Genomic DNA, 15,257 nt, shown 5'->3' on the forward strand with positions numbered 1-15,257 from the left:
CACATATGTGATGATGGTCTAATGCTTTAACTTTGGAAATAAGCATGCTAATTATTTTGCAAACCAAGGCAACGAACCTTCCAGCAGAGGTTTGCTTGGAGGACAAGGCACACAGGAGTGAATGACGCCTTGTTTAATTAACTGCTGAGTCCCACAACCAAGCTTGCCAAGACTAACCAAGAATTTCTCAATTGTGTTCTTATATTGCAATGGAGTTGTCAGTTTGCTTATTAAAATGTTTTACACCAGATAAACTCGGGTGATACCTGGGTAAATGCTTTTCATGCACTGTTTGATTTCACAGAAGCTATTGTGTTTTTAGCATGCCGAGGGCTAGACTGCATTTGGTATTTGCAGGGATATCATGTGGTACAGTGATCCTTTCTCTCTCCCATACACTCTGCACCCAGCTAGTTCATGGTGTTAGGAAATGAAAGTGGCTTTTCATTTTGCCCACTTTAGGGTGAAATACTTCAAAAGAGCTAGAGAAGTCAGATAAGATCTGAGTGCCTGTGATCAGCCAGTTCTGCTGCTGAAATGGGAAGAACAGGTTGAGGAGGTGGCTTCATTATGATATTTCTCAGCTCATTCACTTAATAACCCTGGGAAATTACTGTTCTTTTCTTCCTGATCACCTGTACATATTGCCACTCTTCTCAAAATCTTTTTAAATAATACTGGTAGACTTAGGGGAAATGAATTTTTTTGCTTGAAATTTTTGTGTAGATGGTCTAACCTGCTGGCACAATGACTCTTCGTTCATTGGTAGTCATATTTGGGGGTGGAACATGCTTCTCTTCCATGTAGTTTCCATAGTTCATCCCAACATTGTCTGAGCCGCTAACCATTTTTCCTCCTTTTGCCACGCTGCAGTCATCAGGAGAATTCCTAGACAGAGAAGAGAGGTGTGCTTCTATTATTATTCCAGTCCATACTAATATCCTCAGCAAAGAATCACGCTGAATGAAATGGAAGAAACGAGACTCAAGCACCAGGGCTGGGCTGTCACTGGAAAACTCAGTACCTGCCACCCAATGACTCTGCTGATTGCTTCAGTTGCCTCAGAAAAATCACCAGCCTCGATGGACCATGTATTTATTTTTATTTTCAAAAGATCAGGCTCTTATATATCTCCAGACATATGCACACTAACTAACTAATTTTCTGAGGGAAAACTATTATTAGTTGTCATTGTCCAAGGGTTGGACAAAGCTTGTCCAAGCCTCGGACAGCTTCCCACCTCCACTGCTGTCATTGCTTCATGTGGGCCGTGCTCAGCTGCATTTTATGTCATGCAGTATAGACACACTTCTATGTATGGCTTACAGAAAAGGAACATTTGCCAAAGCCATGATTCAAAATACCACACGCATGACTGGAAAAACCTTTCAGCTCCTGACTAGCACAGTCTCCATGGTACTGTAGTCAAGAAATGGAAATCTGCAGAGGATCTGCAACCAGACACCTCTTTAATTTTGGCTTTGCTTTCTGAATAGAGTCTTTAGGTTTAACATCCCACTGGGGGTTCCCTAATGGCATTTTAATTGCATCACAGTTTTCTTTCTGGCAGACACAGACACATTTGTCCCTTAATTTAATGTCTACAACGTGTTTCATCAGAGAGAGAAAAATTGTTACAAAAATCAAAATAAAGGATAGAGCCATTGGGAATACCTTTAAATGTAAAGATACTGTTTGGCAAGGGAAGGAGGGTGTTAGTTGGGTTTTGGTTTCTTTAGTGATACTACATAACTAACAAGCTTTCTTTTATCCCTGCCATTTAACTCCTTAAACCGTACTATGGTCTTACTAAACAAGCAGCAAGTCAGGTTGTGATGCTTCATTTCAGTTCCTTGGAAACCAACTAATTTGCAGTCCAGAGAACTAAGAGACCCCCCAAGACCCAAACTCTTGGAAGCATGTTTCAGGATCTGCCCCCTTCCCTCCAAAATGTGTTTCACCCAGAGCCTTTTGCTCTCACCAGCTCAGAAATCCCAGCTCTTGCTGCGAGCGTTGGGCAGCAATGTCACTGTAAACCTATCAGTGGTCAGAATACAGGTGCTTTCCCAGAAGGGTTTTGCTATTGTTTGAGGACAAAAGAGGAAAAATAATATACATTTTGGACCACTGTCTGCTCAACATACATCAAAAAGATGAGGCAGATATTTTATCCAATGTCCAAGTGACTTGGTTGAGTTGATTGCTCAGCACTACCATGGGTTAGGAACTAATGCAGTAATAATTCTCACATGTGTGTTTTAAAAAGTAACTAGCACTTAGAAAGCTGAAAAGATTTAGTATACATCTTAAATACTAAAAGTACATTTTAAGTATATCAGTTTTTTTCTAAGCAGTGTTACTATTAATTTTACCTTGCCGTGTTAATGTATATATTAAAAAAAACCCTAACTGCTGTAGCCTTTCAGTTTAAAAATGAAATATATCATAGAAACCATTCAATGGGTACTGTCATCTTCTTTAGGAGAAAGAGCAGGTTCTTGAATGTTGCCTGCCTGGGAAATGTTGGCTTCACATGCCTTTTTCAGGTATAAAATATCTTGGGTGCCACATAACATATTACATATGAAATCTGCCTTGTGTAAAGGTCCTACAACTGCTTTGTCAGCCACAGGACTGAATAATAACCACAAGGGAAGGTATAGTCAGCACACGGTCTTGCATGTCATTGAGTGGTGGTGAATTTAGCCTTTCCTCTCAGCACCAGAATACTTGGGTATTATTCTCTCAGGTTTAACTTTCCTATCCCACCACATATCTCTAAATATAATTCTGGGATGCAGTTTATTTCTGTCTAAACAGAGCTAAGCAAAACAAAGTATCTTTTTCTTTCAGATGTAAACACGTTGAAAAAGAGCTTTTGTGATGATTGCTTGTCACTAAAATGTTGGGTTTTTTTCTGTTTACCTTTAACAAATACAGATGGCATATATGCATAAGTGAGTCTGTATAGTATATCACATATATTTGGAAACATCATCCAACTTCTGCCCTTCTACCTGCGCAGATGCTCACCCTGAGTCCCAAGGTCATTTACGTTACAAAGACAAAAGAAAGGATCCTTTGGCCCATTCACTGACTTTTTAGGGATATTTTTGTGAAACAGGGAGCTAGCAGCATCCTTCAGTCTAACTGGAACAGTTACTTTATTTTGTTTTTCTGTGAAAAGGAACTTGGATATAAGGACATCAAAGTCTTGCTGCCTTTGTGAAATATCACATCAGTATTAGCCTATACCACTTCTATGGTCAACTGTGCATTCAAAACACTCTTGTAAACACGGAAGAGTAAATGATGAGAAAGATTCAGTAGTAGCACACAGCTTTTGGCAATCTGACAGGGCTTCTGAGCTGGTTTTCTGATCTGAATATAAACAGACGGGAGTGGGGAAGAAGATCATAAATAAGTCATAACTTTTCATTAAAATCCAGAAGCAGATGGTCTAGGGTTTTGTCCCATTAGCTTACGGGGTGGACAAGCAAATCCCCAGTTCAGCAAATCATCTAAGACCATGCTTAACTTCAAGCACGTAAGCAGCTCCATGGGAGCTAACAGAACTACTCAGGTACTTCAGATTGAGCATGTACTTATGTATACCACTGAACCAAGGCTTAATTCAAATGGCTTGAATGGACTTCTAAGGTATAGAAAGCAAAACTGAAAATGCAAGCAGAGACTAGAAAATGGTATTTTTAGTGCCCAGAACAACAAGAGGGTGATTGTCTGCAAAGGCTTTTTTTAGGACTTTCTGTGAGTCTGCTTTATTTCTGAACCACCAGGGGAGCAGGGGCAGTGGAAAAGCAGCTTTCAGAAAGTGTGCCCAGTGTAAAGGGTGCAGCTTTGCAGTGATTCATCCTCAGCTCCAGGTCTGAAATGAAACCTGAGATGTTTTTCTTCACAGCTGCATGTTATTTTTAACCTTTGTAAATATACTGGGTTACACCTGGAATTTACAAAAGAAAAAAAAAGTGGAAAGACTACAATCATGCTACCCAAGAGCACTTTGTCCAGTCCTGAACTGATTCAGCTCTGATTGCTGATAAATGCCTGTTGAAGAAAGTATTTCTCCATGGGTCCTTAGACCAGGAAGCCTCACCTTTACTCAAGGTTACTTAGAATCAAGCTGATTTGATGATTAAATTTAGTGCCCACTCCCATGGAGGCTGACTGGAGTTTTGCCAACCATTGACTCTGATGAAAGCAGACATAAGTTCATAAAAAAGTGTATGAAATGCATTTTTTCCTCTTCACTATGCTACTCTTTTCCCCATGTGACATAAAACACCTGTGTTGTGTTAAAATGCAAGGTATCAGAGAAGCACAGATTAGGAATCACCAGAAGTTTACAAGATCTCTGTGACATTCCCACAATATAAACCCCTCTATTTAGTATTTCTGAATTTCAGATGGAATTAAATGAGAAAAATCGTATTCTCCAAATATCTACATATCTTTATAAGTTTATTTAATAACCACAGCTTGAATAACTTCCTTACAGAGGTTACTTATAGAAAAGGGGTCTCAAGAGAGTAGAGTGGTGTAAGGGTATCTTTGAAGAGTTTTCCATGCATGGTCCCCATCCAGCCCATGGCTGGTCAGGTCAAAGGATGCGCTGAGCTACCAGGAAATTTTCTTATGTTAGGCTCTGGCAAACAAACCATGACACTGCCCTACAGGATACAGATTCCTCTCCTCACCTCTCCTCTCCCATTTCGTAATGCCAGTGATCTGAGAAAGAGGGAAACTGTCTCAGCAGGTGTGCGACAACCCCACCCTGTCTTTACGTACAAGAGGGAGAGTTCCGCAAAGCCAGCTCCCTCAGATAATTTGGGCCAACATTTGTAAATCTATATTTAGACAAAATGACATCATTTAAAGTTCATCTTATACTGAGTATATTGCAAAGCATGCTCAGGTTGATCTCCATTCACTGCAACTACTCAAGTTGTAATGAATTTGGGCAGCGCTTCCCCCCCAAAAAATGGTTTGTCACTGAAAAAGTGGCCCATGAAGAAAAAAACCCAAAACTTCCCTGAGATTTCTTACTTCGAGGTACACTGCTGTTTCTTAAAGCACACCTGACATACTATAGTCTACAATATCAATTCAAAGGGTTACACAGCTGCAGCCCTAAACTGTCTTCCCTGCTCCTCTCTACACCCTTTCCTTCTTCATTAATCAGTGGGATCAACATCTGCTGAGACCTGCCACAGCAGTGACATGCAAAGAGGGGTCCTGCGGATCCCCCTTTCGGTTCCCCTTTGGCAGCAGTCACTGGGGACAGCCTGACTCTCCCTGGTGAGAAGGAGCCTGCACTCCCCAGGAGTGTGGCTGCACCAGCAGCTTTGCAAAGCGCTAGGGCCTGCTTCCCTGGCACCAATGGTGATCCCCATGGGTTCTAAATGAGGCTCTGAAAAGTGGTTTCAGTGGTGATATCAGAGGCCCCAACACTTGATTTGACAGAGCTCGATTTCCACCATGGACGCTCATTGCTCAGCTCCGCAGCTGGACACGGCTCCCTGGCTTCTTCTGTGCGTACACCAGGCCAAGCCCTGCAAGTGCACCAAGTGCTCTGCTCCTGTGCAGGAACCTGCCCTTAAATCTGCTGTGTGAGCACCACCACGCTTAACCTGCTGAAAGGAAAACAGAGGGTTTTTTTTCTCTTCCAAGGCTTTTTGTGAAAGCAGCACAAAATTCCCTGCAGAGGACTCCAGCATAACAGAGGCATTAAAATGCCAGAAAATGCTTGTAGGTCGAAATATCCCTGGGGTGCTCACACAGGCTCTCATGCAACTGCTTCGCAAACCGGGCCAGGAAGCTGCTTCCACCATAAGTACGCAAATAAGCAAATAAATGGGTGGGTGGGTAAGTAACTCAGTGCTTAGCTATAACCTGAGTCACTCCCCCACCCACGTGGGGCAGCTGCGTGAAGGCAATGCTCACCCACAGGAAAGGGGACAGCCAGGGTGGGAGCGAGCTGATGAGGTCTGTGGAAGGGAGGGAAGCCCCTCGGGGCCTGCGCTGCTGGCTAAAGCTGGCTTAAGCTGATGCTGAAGCCACGGTGACAGTCTGTTTATCTTTGCTATAAGGTGGGTGTCAAAAGCAGTCTAAGAAGACAAAAGAAAAAAAGGAAAACTGGGGTCCTCACAGGGCCACACAGTCATGGAGGTGCTCTGCTCCATGCTGACCTATGCAGGGGCAACCAAACCAATCTTCAACAGCCTCAACATGCCAGGACTGCAGTGCAGCTGGGCTCGGGGCAGTCCCATGCTAACACACTCTTTCAGCATCCAAAACAGAGGCAGACACCCTGTGTGGGGTGCTCTGAGCTCAGTAGGTGCTCAGCATTGCACAGGGTTGGCCCAGGGTTCACCCAAAGATGTCACAGCCTGGCACGAAGAGGTGCCTTTGGTTTCTTCCTCCAGTGAAAGGAGAAAACAACCACCACATGCCAACACATGCAATGCTGTTGGCTTTCTTTAAGCAAAAAAAAGGTGTTTCTTTATTGAGTTGTATATGCAGCAGCCATTCATTTTCAATCAAACAATAACTTTTGCTAATTGAAACAACCCCTTTTCTTTTTTTTTTTCTCTTTTTTTTTTTTTTTTTTTCTTAACTTTCACTTGTTATCTTGTGGTCCACAGCTGCTTCAAGCCTTAGGGCCACCATGGCAAATTAAGACAGTCAGTGTCTGGCTCACTAGAGGCCAGTCAAGCTATAAATATTACTGGCCTGGCTTTTTGTGTTCACAGTGTGGGGAAACAGCTGGTTTAAGTTTGACTGCACGTTGTCATTTCTCCATTAGTGCAAACACTTCAATATTTCTTATGTGTGAGGTTGGAGTGAAGAAAGGGAAAGAAGGGAAGGGGGTCACTAAAAGCCAAAGCTAAGAAATGATGTTCTGTATATACATAATTTACAATTAGATTGCTGCCTGGGAGAAGGCTGAAATCTGACATGGTGATAGCTAGGCCAAAGCCACAATGACTTCCCAGTTGGCCTATAACTTTCAGGACCTATTTTCTCTTGTTTTTCTTTTATTATTTTTATAGAAATTCTGTTATAATGGTAATGGATTACGTTTCTCAAATTGTATTTCATTTCAAGAGCTTGTAAGACTGTTGTATTTGTGGTTTCACAAAATATGAAATACCAGGAGACAGGGCCCTTCCCAAACCACATATGCCTTCTTTTGTGGGCAGGGATCATATAGAAAGTTAGTAAAGTAGGGCATGCCAGGCATAAACAGAAGTGACATCTTTTATGGAAACCATAATCCCCCTTGTCTGTGGAATGTCTGCCGATTTTCGTGATTAGTATTACTAGGCTGTGAGGCTGATGGGTGCGAAATGGTAAAGTCAACAATTAACCGTTTTTCTTATTTGCCTTCTGTTTGCCTTAAAATGCTATTCCCAAGCTTCAAATACTAAACACCCCCACTGATACTACCCTGATCAAAATAAAACACCCACTAACGAAGGGGGAGAGGAGAAGACTCATCTGAAAATGCACTGGGTCCCAGACAACCTACTTACTAACACTGTCTGAGCCATGCCAGCCCAGGGGAACAGCACAACCACTGGCTCTAAACGCTCTAGACACAGTAAATACTGTATTGGAAATAAAGCAGTAATGATAGCAACTGTCACAAATAATGACAGTGATCATAACTCTTGTGGGGTCCTATGTCATTATTTGAAGACTAATTTTATATTTCACTACCCATATGAGAGCTTTTGGTTGCTTAGCACTTTTGAAATTCTGGCTATCTCCCTCTTAAACTCCTGAAGCTAAGCAAACAATTTAAGCATCAGCGGTCAATCCAAAATGTAACCATGCCAATTATGAATGAACACATAATCCCAGAGTGGAAAGCTTCTTAGCTAGCACCTGCCAGCCCAGCACCCTCCGAAAAGCTGCAAAAAAATAGCTATAGTAGTGGTGAGCTGGGTTTGTTTTTCTCCTTGGCAACAAGTTTGCCTCAAGAGCAGAGCCAAACCATGCACACAGATGCTCACACACACACATGCACACACACTAAAGATAAGCTGGTGGATTTTCAGAGCAAAGAGGGACTTCTTGAAGTAGTCACACATAATGCCCTACATGGAGAAGATCCTGAATTTGCAGTTTTTCCAGTTTGGTAGGTGGCCACTCCACCAACCACCCAGTCAGTGGGAAAAAAGATTATCAGTCTGAGATAACTAACATCACATCTTTTTACCCAAGATTAATGTTACTTTATATAGGCAGCTCCAATAAGTGCATTAGGAAAGTCATCCTTTTAAGACGGATCTCCCAACTTTGCTGCAGACTGACGTAGGGGCTAACTCAAGCCCTGCTGGAGACAGAGCAGAGAGTCCCATTGACTGCAGTGGGTTTTGGACGATGCTTGTTGTTTAGTCTGAGCTGAGGTTTACCAAGAATACCAGGGCTGCATGCCAGTGGTACGCCACCAGATGTGGAAGGGATGGCACTGAGCCTCAGTCGCAGGGTTGTGCTCCAGGGATGGAAAAAGCCATGCCCGTGAAAAACAAGTGATGTCAGGGTGATTACTGCAGATCAACCACGTGTTGGACACACGCAAGGTGTGCAAATGCTCAAACTAGATCCACCAGTATCGCACCACAGACTGGAGCATAAACGCAGAGGTGTCTCATCTAGCTTAAAGCAGACAGCCTGGATCCTGGGAGCAGGATGGTTCTGTTGTGGTGGCAGTACAGAAATCCTTATGGATGAATGCACCCTTCTAAGGGGCTGGGCACATCAGATGGCACATGGCTAGACTGCGCAAGGTACCTCAGGTGCTACCCATTCAAATTTGCTGGTTTGTATAGCACAAAATAGCTACCGCTTAGGAGAATTTACATCAAGGGGGAAAGAAAGAAAACCAAACAAAAACTTGAGGTCACTATGGACTCTGAAAAGTCCTCCTGTGTGTCAGAGGCACTCAACCCAGCTAGTACAGAGGCTCTTTGATGAAAATTTAGACCAGTAACGTGCAGAGAAAAATGGTATTTCCCAAAAGAGCCAGCACAAAAGATATATTAAGTGATAATTTCATTCTCAAATGGTTTTTGAGCAACAATTGGTAGCACTTAAAACAACATTTTGCACATGATTAAATCTTAATGACAACTAATTATTTCTGGCATTCCTTTAAAACTTCTGTATTAGCCAAGCTGATGTTGGAAAACTTCTGCTGTGCTTTCACTGCAGCTCACTTTCAAAATGCTTTTTCAATGAAATCATCACACTGCACATGGCAAGTGAAATTTATCTGTGGCCTGAATAAGACTCTATGTTCCACTTCAGCCTCCCTTAAAAAGATTGATTACCTACCAGTAAATGTAGTTCTTCCAAGCTACCTTTGTATAGCCCCAGCCATGGGCATGGTGAGGTCCCATGGTGAGTGTATTCAGAGACCACTGAACAATCCATGGATTTAAATGTTGTCCAAGCAGTACCCAGGGTCTCATGAGAGCACTTCCACAGGAGTGAATTTCACCTTAAATGCATGACATGAATTGCATTCATTCATTGTAATAGAATTGCTCATACCTAATTTGATAAAATATGTAAAGAACACTAAACAGAAAAGTAAGTAACAGTTGACATATGCAATCTGTAGATTTATATTATAGTGCTTTACTAGAGCGGTGAATCTTTTGGTCTGACTCTGGAGCAATAAATAGCAGGAAACAATATTATTACATTCAGGCGAAAGATTGACTATATGGTGGCACAAAAGGTCTCATTAGATTTATGTACCTGGAAGAAATATTATGGCTGTACCAAAATAATGTATTTGAAGAAACTCAATTGGATACCACCTGTGACAATCTGCATTATATATGCAACAACAGCAAGGTAAATGACAGCTTTAATTTAAACTTTTCTTGCTTTATTTAATTTAAGGTAGGCCCTTAGGCTATATTTTCTGGTGCTGTGCAGCAGGGTTTAGCTTTAAAAATACACTTATTGTTAAAGAAAACTGTGTAGCTAATCCCTCTGCAGCACACTGAAAATAACCCTTTAATTTCATTCTAACATTATTTGTTCAGTATTCACAGGAATGCCAGTTTTGAGACTTATGCTTTGCGATTTAATGTAGGGTAATTACAGCCAAAGTATACCTGGGGAGAATCCTAGCAGAGTGAGTACATTTCTGCCTTGAGTGGGTACTTAATTGCTGATGTGTAAGAGGTTTAGTACGCTCCTAAATTTTTATGCCCGGTTCCAGACAACAGAATATATGGTCAGGAAGGAGCCTAATACAGGGAGAAGGGAGAGCCAGACAGTAAAAGAATAAAAAAGCTAATTATTCTCTGGTTACCACTTTGTGGGGTCTGGCACCCCATTTTGCATCCTCTTTACACTGTATTATTCAGACCCAGGCTCCCCTGTAGAAAGGCAATTACAGAGGATACTCTGGAGATCCTACAGGCAGCACTTCTGTGGCTCTGCAGTGTAGCTGTGGTATTTTAGACTCCCGTAGACCCAGATTTAAAATGGGTGTAAACAGAGAGGGTACAGTTTTACTAAAAATGAAAAGCAGTTCCAAGCTCTATAGCTACTGCCTCTGTTAATTTTTAACATATGAAGCATTTTTAAGAACTGAGAATTTCATTTAAGGCAATAAATTTATGGACTGCAAATGAGCAGGGTGGGGAAGGCTTCTGCAGAAAAGAAAATGCAAACTAGCCTACAGAATGGCAGGGTACCACTAATCTGCACATATAAACTGTGGCTGATATTCTGTATGTGATGAACAGCAGATAATCTGTCAGGAAACCAGTGAAACACCAACATACAAACGGCAAAGGCCTAGCGGGACTTCAGGAAGGAAAAAATGGTTTTCCGGATTTGTAAGAGATGCATATATCACACTAACCTGTAGTGAGTTCCTTATTGGCATTACTAATCAATATATCACAATATTTGTTATGATTATTTAGCAATAATATATTACTGATAACTAATCCAATTTTATGTAATGCTTGAGTGATACACACTTTTTTCTACAACTGGCAGAAATATCACGTAGTAGGAAGCATTACCATTCCCAAAGTATTAACACTATATATATTACATGTACACATATATATGAGTTTTAGAAATGCCATAACATATTTATATTTGTTACTTGGAAGTACTAGATCTTAATATTATGCTTTTAATGGAGAACTATTTTTTCAGGCATGCGTTAGGCCTTATGAAAGAATAGTTTTCTGATGAAACAAAAAGCACATGTTAATTACAATAATAATTTTTTATTTTTGTGTTAAGTATAATCATGCAATATATGCATGAAATTTTATCTGTACCGTTAATCTATTCTTATCTTTGGTAGTCTATAAGTGACTTTTCTTCGTTCATTTTTCAGCATAATGTCATGTCTTAGGAATGGCAGTGAAGTATGAACTTTCCTCGTTTTCTCCAGTTAGCAACCCTGCATTGCTCTGTCAATAGGGGAGGCTGCCAAATCCAAGATTAATAAAGGAAAACCTGCGTCCAATGCTGCAGGTTATTTTTAACTGAATATAGAAAGAATTACATTTCTCCCCATTATATTTTCAGGCAGAATGTGTTCTTTAGAAAACCAGTGTTCTGATCAAGAACATTTTGCTGTTCAGAGCAGTAATTTGTGCAGCCTTTTCTGGCAGCATAGCCCGTGTGCCAGCTCACATGCTGGTTGATATTGGGAAAGAATGGCCACTGCTGAGCTGTCCGCTTTCTAATGATGGCCACATTAAGCACCTCTGAGTGATGCTGTCCAGAGAAAAATGAAGAACTTAGTCTTCATGTGCTGCTCAGCTGATTTGCCCTAAACTCCAAGTCCTAATGATGGAGTACGTAGACCTAGTGCTATTTTTTTAGAGAAATCTTTTCTTTTAATCTCTTTATTTCTGTGATGGTGGTAAAGTTGGTCAGGATGTGCAAAAGTGTGTCACTGAGGTTCCAGATGCCTTGGCAACTCCTGGGTGCCACCTCTTTATGACGATTAACAGTTCTGCCGGAGAAGTATGAACCAAAATTATGCTTCGTGACTAATCAAAAAAGATTCATTTAAAGACAATTCCCCCAATGCTTAGATTATATATCCTTGAAAAAGTAGATGCCTGTTCTGCTACTAACAGTGCAGACCATATGCACAAACATTTTATGCAGCTAGTGTGGGGACTAGGATACCGCTAAAGGAAAGGCAGATACCTCTCTGCAAAGAGCAACTCGGGCAGCCTAAACCAGCGGCCAGTTCCTGTCTACTGACCGTGCAGGTAGCCTCAGTATCACATTACATGACTCAATGTATGGACACTCCCGATAGAAAATAACATAAAGGAAGAAAAAATGATAGGCATCATGAGAATATGTCCAAATAGCCTGTTTAATTCAGGGCTTCTGAATGCTTATCCATCCCTGGAAGGTATTCTGGGTTCACATATATAAAGTGAACATACCTTAGATTTGGGAGATAGGGACAACGAGCCCCTCCAACCTGTTTGCATGTTAGGAGAACCTAACTCCAGCCCTGCAGCTGGGACACTCTGCTCTGGTGGTTGCACTGCGCTTCCCTGCTCCCTGGGTTACTTCTGTTTTTATCCAGCGATGGTACAGCCCCCAGGAGAGAAGCAAATGCACTGGGCACAGGATCTCTCCCAGCTGCATGCCCAAACACATGTCCAGTCACAGTGACACTTCCAGGCCTCTCTGGATAGCAAGGCAGGGCTCGGCTGCCTCCCCAGGTGCCCCTAGGAGGGGTGCCTCGGGGTGCCTCAGGGTGCCCGGCCCTCTCTGGACTGAGGCAGCCCCTGCAGAAGCCAGGTGCTTTAGTGCCTGGAGCTGTCTGTGTTCCCAAATCAGGACTCTTATGAGCCTCTACTGGTTTGGGGCATACTGGTGTGTCACAGCACATTTTCCACACTGTGCTCTCACCCACAGGCTATACTGGTTTGCCTGGAGACCCAATTTAGCTGATCTGACTATGGGGACACATTTTGGTCTTGGTAAGGGTCCTGACCCCCTAAATTGGAGCATAATCCTTACCAGGGTTGCTAAAAAAGATTAACCAGGACAAGGTTTCAGCTAACGAATAGTGGCATTACTGCCTATGGTTTCATCCTTAAATCACCACAGCAACAGCCCAATACCTGTGATTCACAAACTGAGCTCTAGTTTTCAGGCTAATTATGTATTTCAGGAATCCAAGTCAGCAAATTCAGGATTCTGGCTTGATTATTTTAACAAATACAAATGGATCTGTATCATCTAGACTCTTCCTTAAGATCTGGGAGTATGTCAGAGTAGCAGTATGTATATGACTGACTTTAGTTACGTATAACATTACAAATGATTACAACCACTAATCCCAGTAATTATTAACACTAATTATCTATTCTAATGCACTTTATGGAACTTACACTGAGAAAAACTGTGATTAGTTCTTTTACAGAAATGCCAGCACAAATACGTAGAGGTAATTTTAGGAAGCAGGTGAAACTGGTTTTGAATCAATACTATATTTGTGATTATATCTGTGCTTTTGCTTAGCACAAAAAAAAGAAAAAAACCCCACCTCACTGAAATTTATTGTAAATAAGTTTTGAATAAGTAGGCTTACAAGAAGACTTCCCCTAATTCTTTGTAACTTCAGTTCACTGTTTACTTCTATGTATCTCAAATCTTTTACTCTTCTTTGGAAATTCTGATTTGACTTCAGCACAATTTCCATCCTTACCAGTGAAAAGTGTAGGTGTGATAAGCTGTCAAACCACTTTGCCCTGCTTGTGGTGCTCACCACATTAGCACAGCAAGTGTGAACAGTAACCACAGTGCCCATAGCTGCGGTTTTTCTAAACAACTGATGCTGGGAGATGAGACTAGTAGGCAGGTGTTTGTGACAGAGAGATGTGAAGCAGAGTCTTCACTGGTATATCACCAACAATTGTGAGCAACTGACTCTCGGGACCTCTGCCCTTCAGCAATACCAAAGGAAAACAGTTTTGACAGTCAGGCATTTTAAACAGGAAAGCACTTGTTTAGATAGTTTCCTTGAGAAAAAAAAATCTTCATTGTGCTTTTTCAGATGGAAGAAATCCCACAGAGTGCTTCTGTGCTTGGGGGAGCTACCAGCCAATATCCAAAAATCTACTGTATTACTCTTTCAGTTTAATCAATACAATTCTCCTTCATAGCATCATTCATTAAAAAAACAGTCCTGAGACAACAATTAATGCACTGACAGGCTGTGGCTACTGCCCGCTGAGCTGAGTAATTTCTTTTCCTGTTCCTTTCTACTCCCCTGCTTGCCTCCATATATATGCTGTTTCTTCAGTGTGAGCTCTTAAATCCAACTCCATGGTTATGCTTTTTGGCACTATGTCTACAGTAAATATAAAAATAAAGATCAATAGTTCACTGCCTCTGCCATTACAAGAATTTACTTCCTATGCTTCTGTTTGGTTATATTTAGAGCAAAGGCAACTGCCCAAATTACTGTATTTTGACAACTTCCAGTGAGCATTAGATCACATATGCAACACCCTTAGATGGATCAATGGCACTGCCCAGACAACAGCAAACTCACACTAGCTTTAATATATGCTTTTTCACCTAGAATGCAATGCAATGCAAGTTCACATCCAAAATTATCCACAGTCAGAGGAAACACAGGAAGGTATTGCATAAGCTCATGAGAAGACTCTGCCTGTAGCACCATCTAACACCTGAACGGGGCTGGCAAGTATGACCCACAATGTACAGGAGACATGTAGGCTTCTGGGACAGCAGATGGTGGCCAAGTGGGATATCTTGGGGCACCTAAAACGGTGCTGGATTCACAGATTTTGACAACTGAGCTATACCCATCACAAGAAAAAATGTACTTGAGCCATGGTAAGACTGGCCTTATTACCTTGACCCGTTAACCTGATTTGGGTTACACTCCATCTTGATGGTGACTCTCGCTGGGGGCTGCGATAACCAGTCTTGCTGGGGAACACGTGGACTCATCTTTGACGTCTGCCCATATTCACTGGAGGAGGAGGCCGTCATCTCTGTCTTCGCAAGGTGGGGCGATCCGTAGGCACACTCGAACAAGGACTGGTCTTCACTCACCACTGATAACGCTTCCTGCAAATCAGAGAAGAGAAGTCAGCATGACATGTTTCAGAGCAGACATTACAATATACCCCAAGGGAAAAAGGGCTTGTCCATTTCATGAGAAGATGGTCACTTGC

General features: G+C 41.8%; 1 protein-coding gene across 5 annotated transcripts in view; it reads right to left on the reverse strand.

Moving 5' to 3' along the window:
* Positions 1–15,257, reverse strand: part of ERG (ETS transcription factor ERG) — a 148,054-nt gene that overhangs the window by 18,688 nt on the left and 114,109 nt on the right. For all 5 annotated transcript variants that reach the window (XM_064471818.1, XM_064471839.1, XM_064471812.1 and 2 more), the window contains 2 exons: positions 14,933–15,150; positions 737–888 (listed from right to left, as the gene is read on the reverse strand). In XM_064471818.1, the coding sequence (XP_064327888.1) occupies positions 737–888; positions 14,933–15,150 (370 nt within the window). The remainder of the gene's footprint in view (positions 1–736; positions 889–14,932; positions 15,151–15,257) is intronic.

This window comes from Phalacrocorax carbo, chromosome 1, assembly GCF_963921805.1.
Source record: "Phalacrocorax carbo chromosome 1, bPhaCar2.1, whole genome shotgun sequence".
NCBI classification, from domain to species: domain Eukaryota; kingdom Metazoa; phylum Chordata; class Aves; order Suliformes; family Phalacrocoracidae; genus Phalacrocorax; species Phalacrocorax carbo.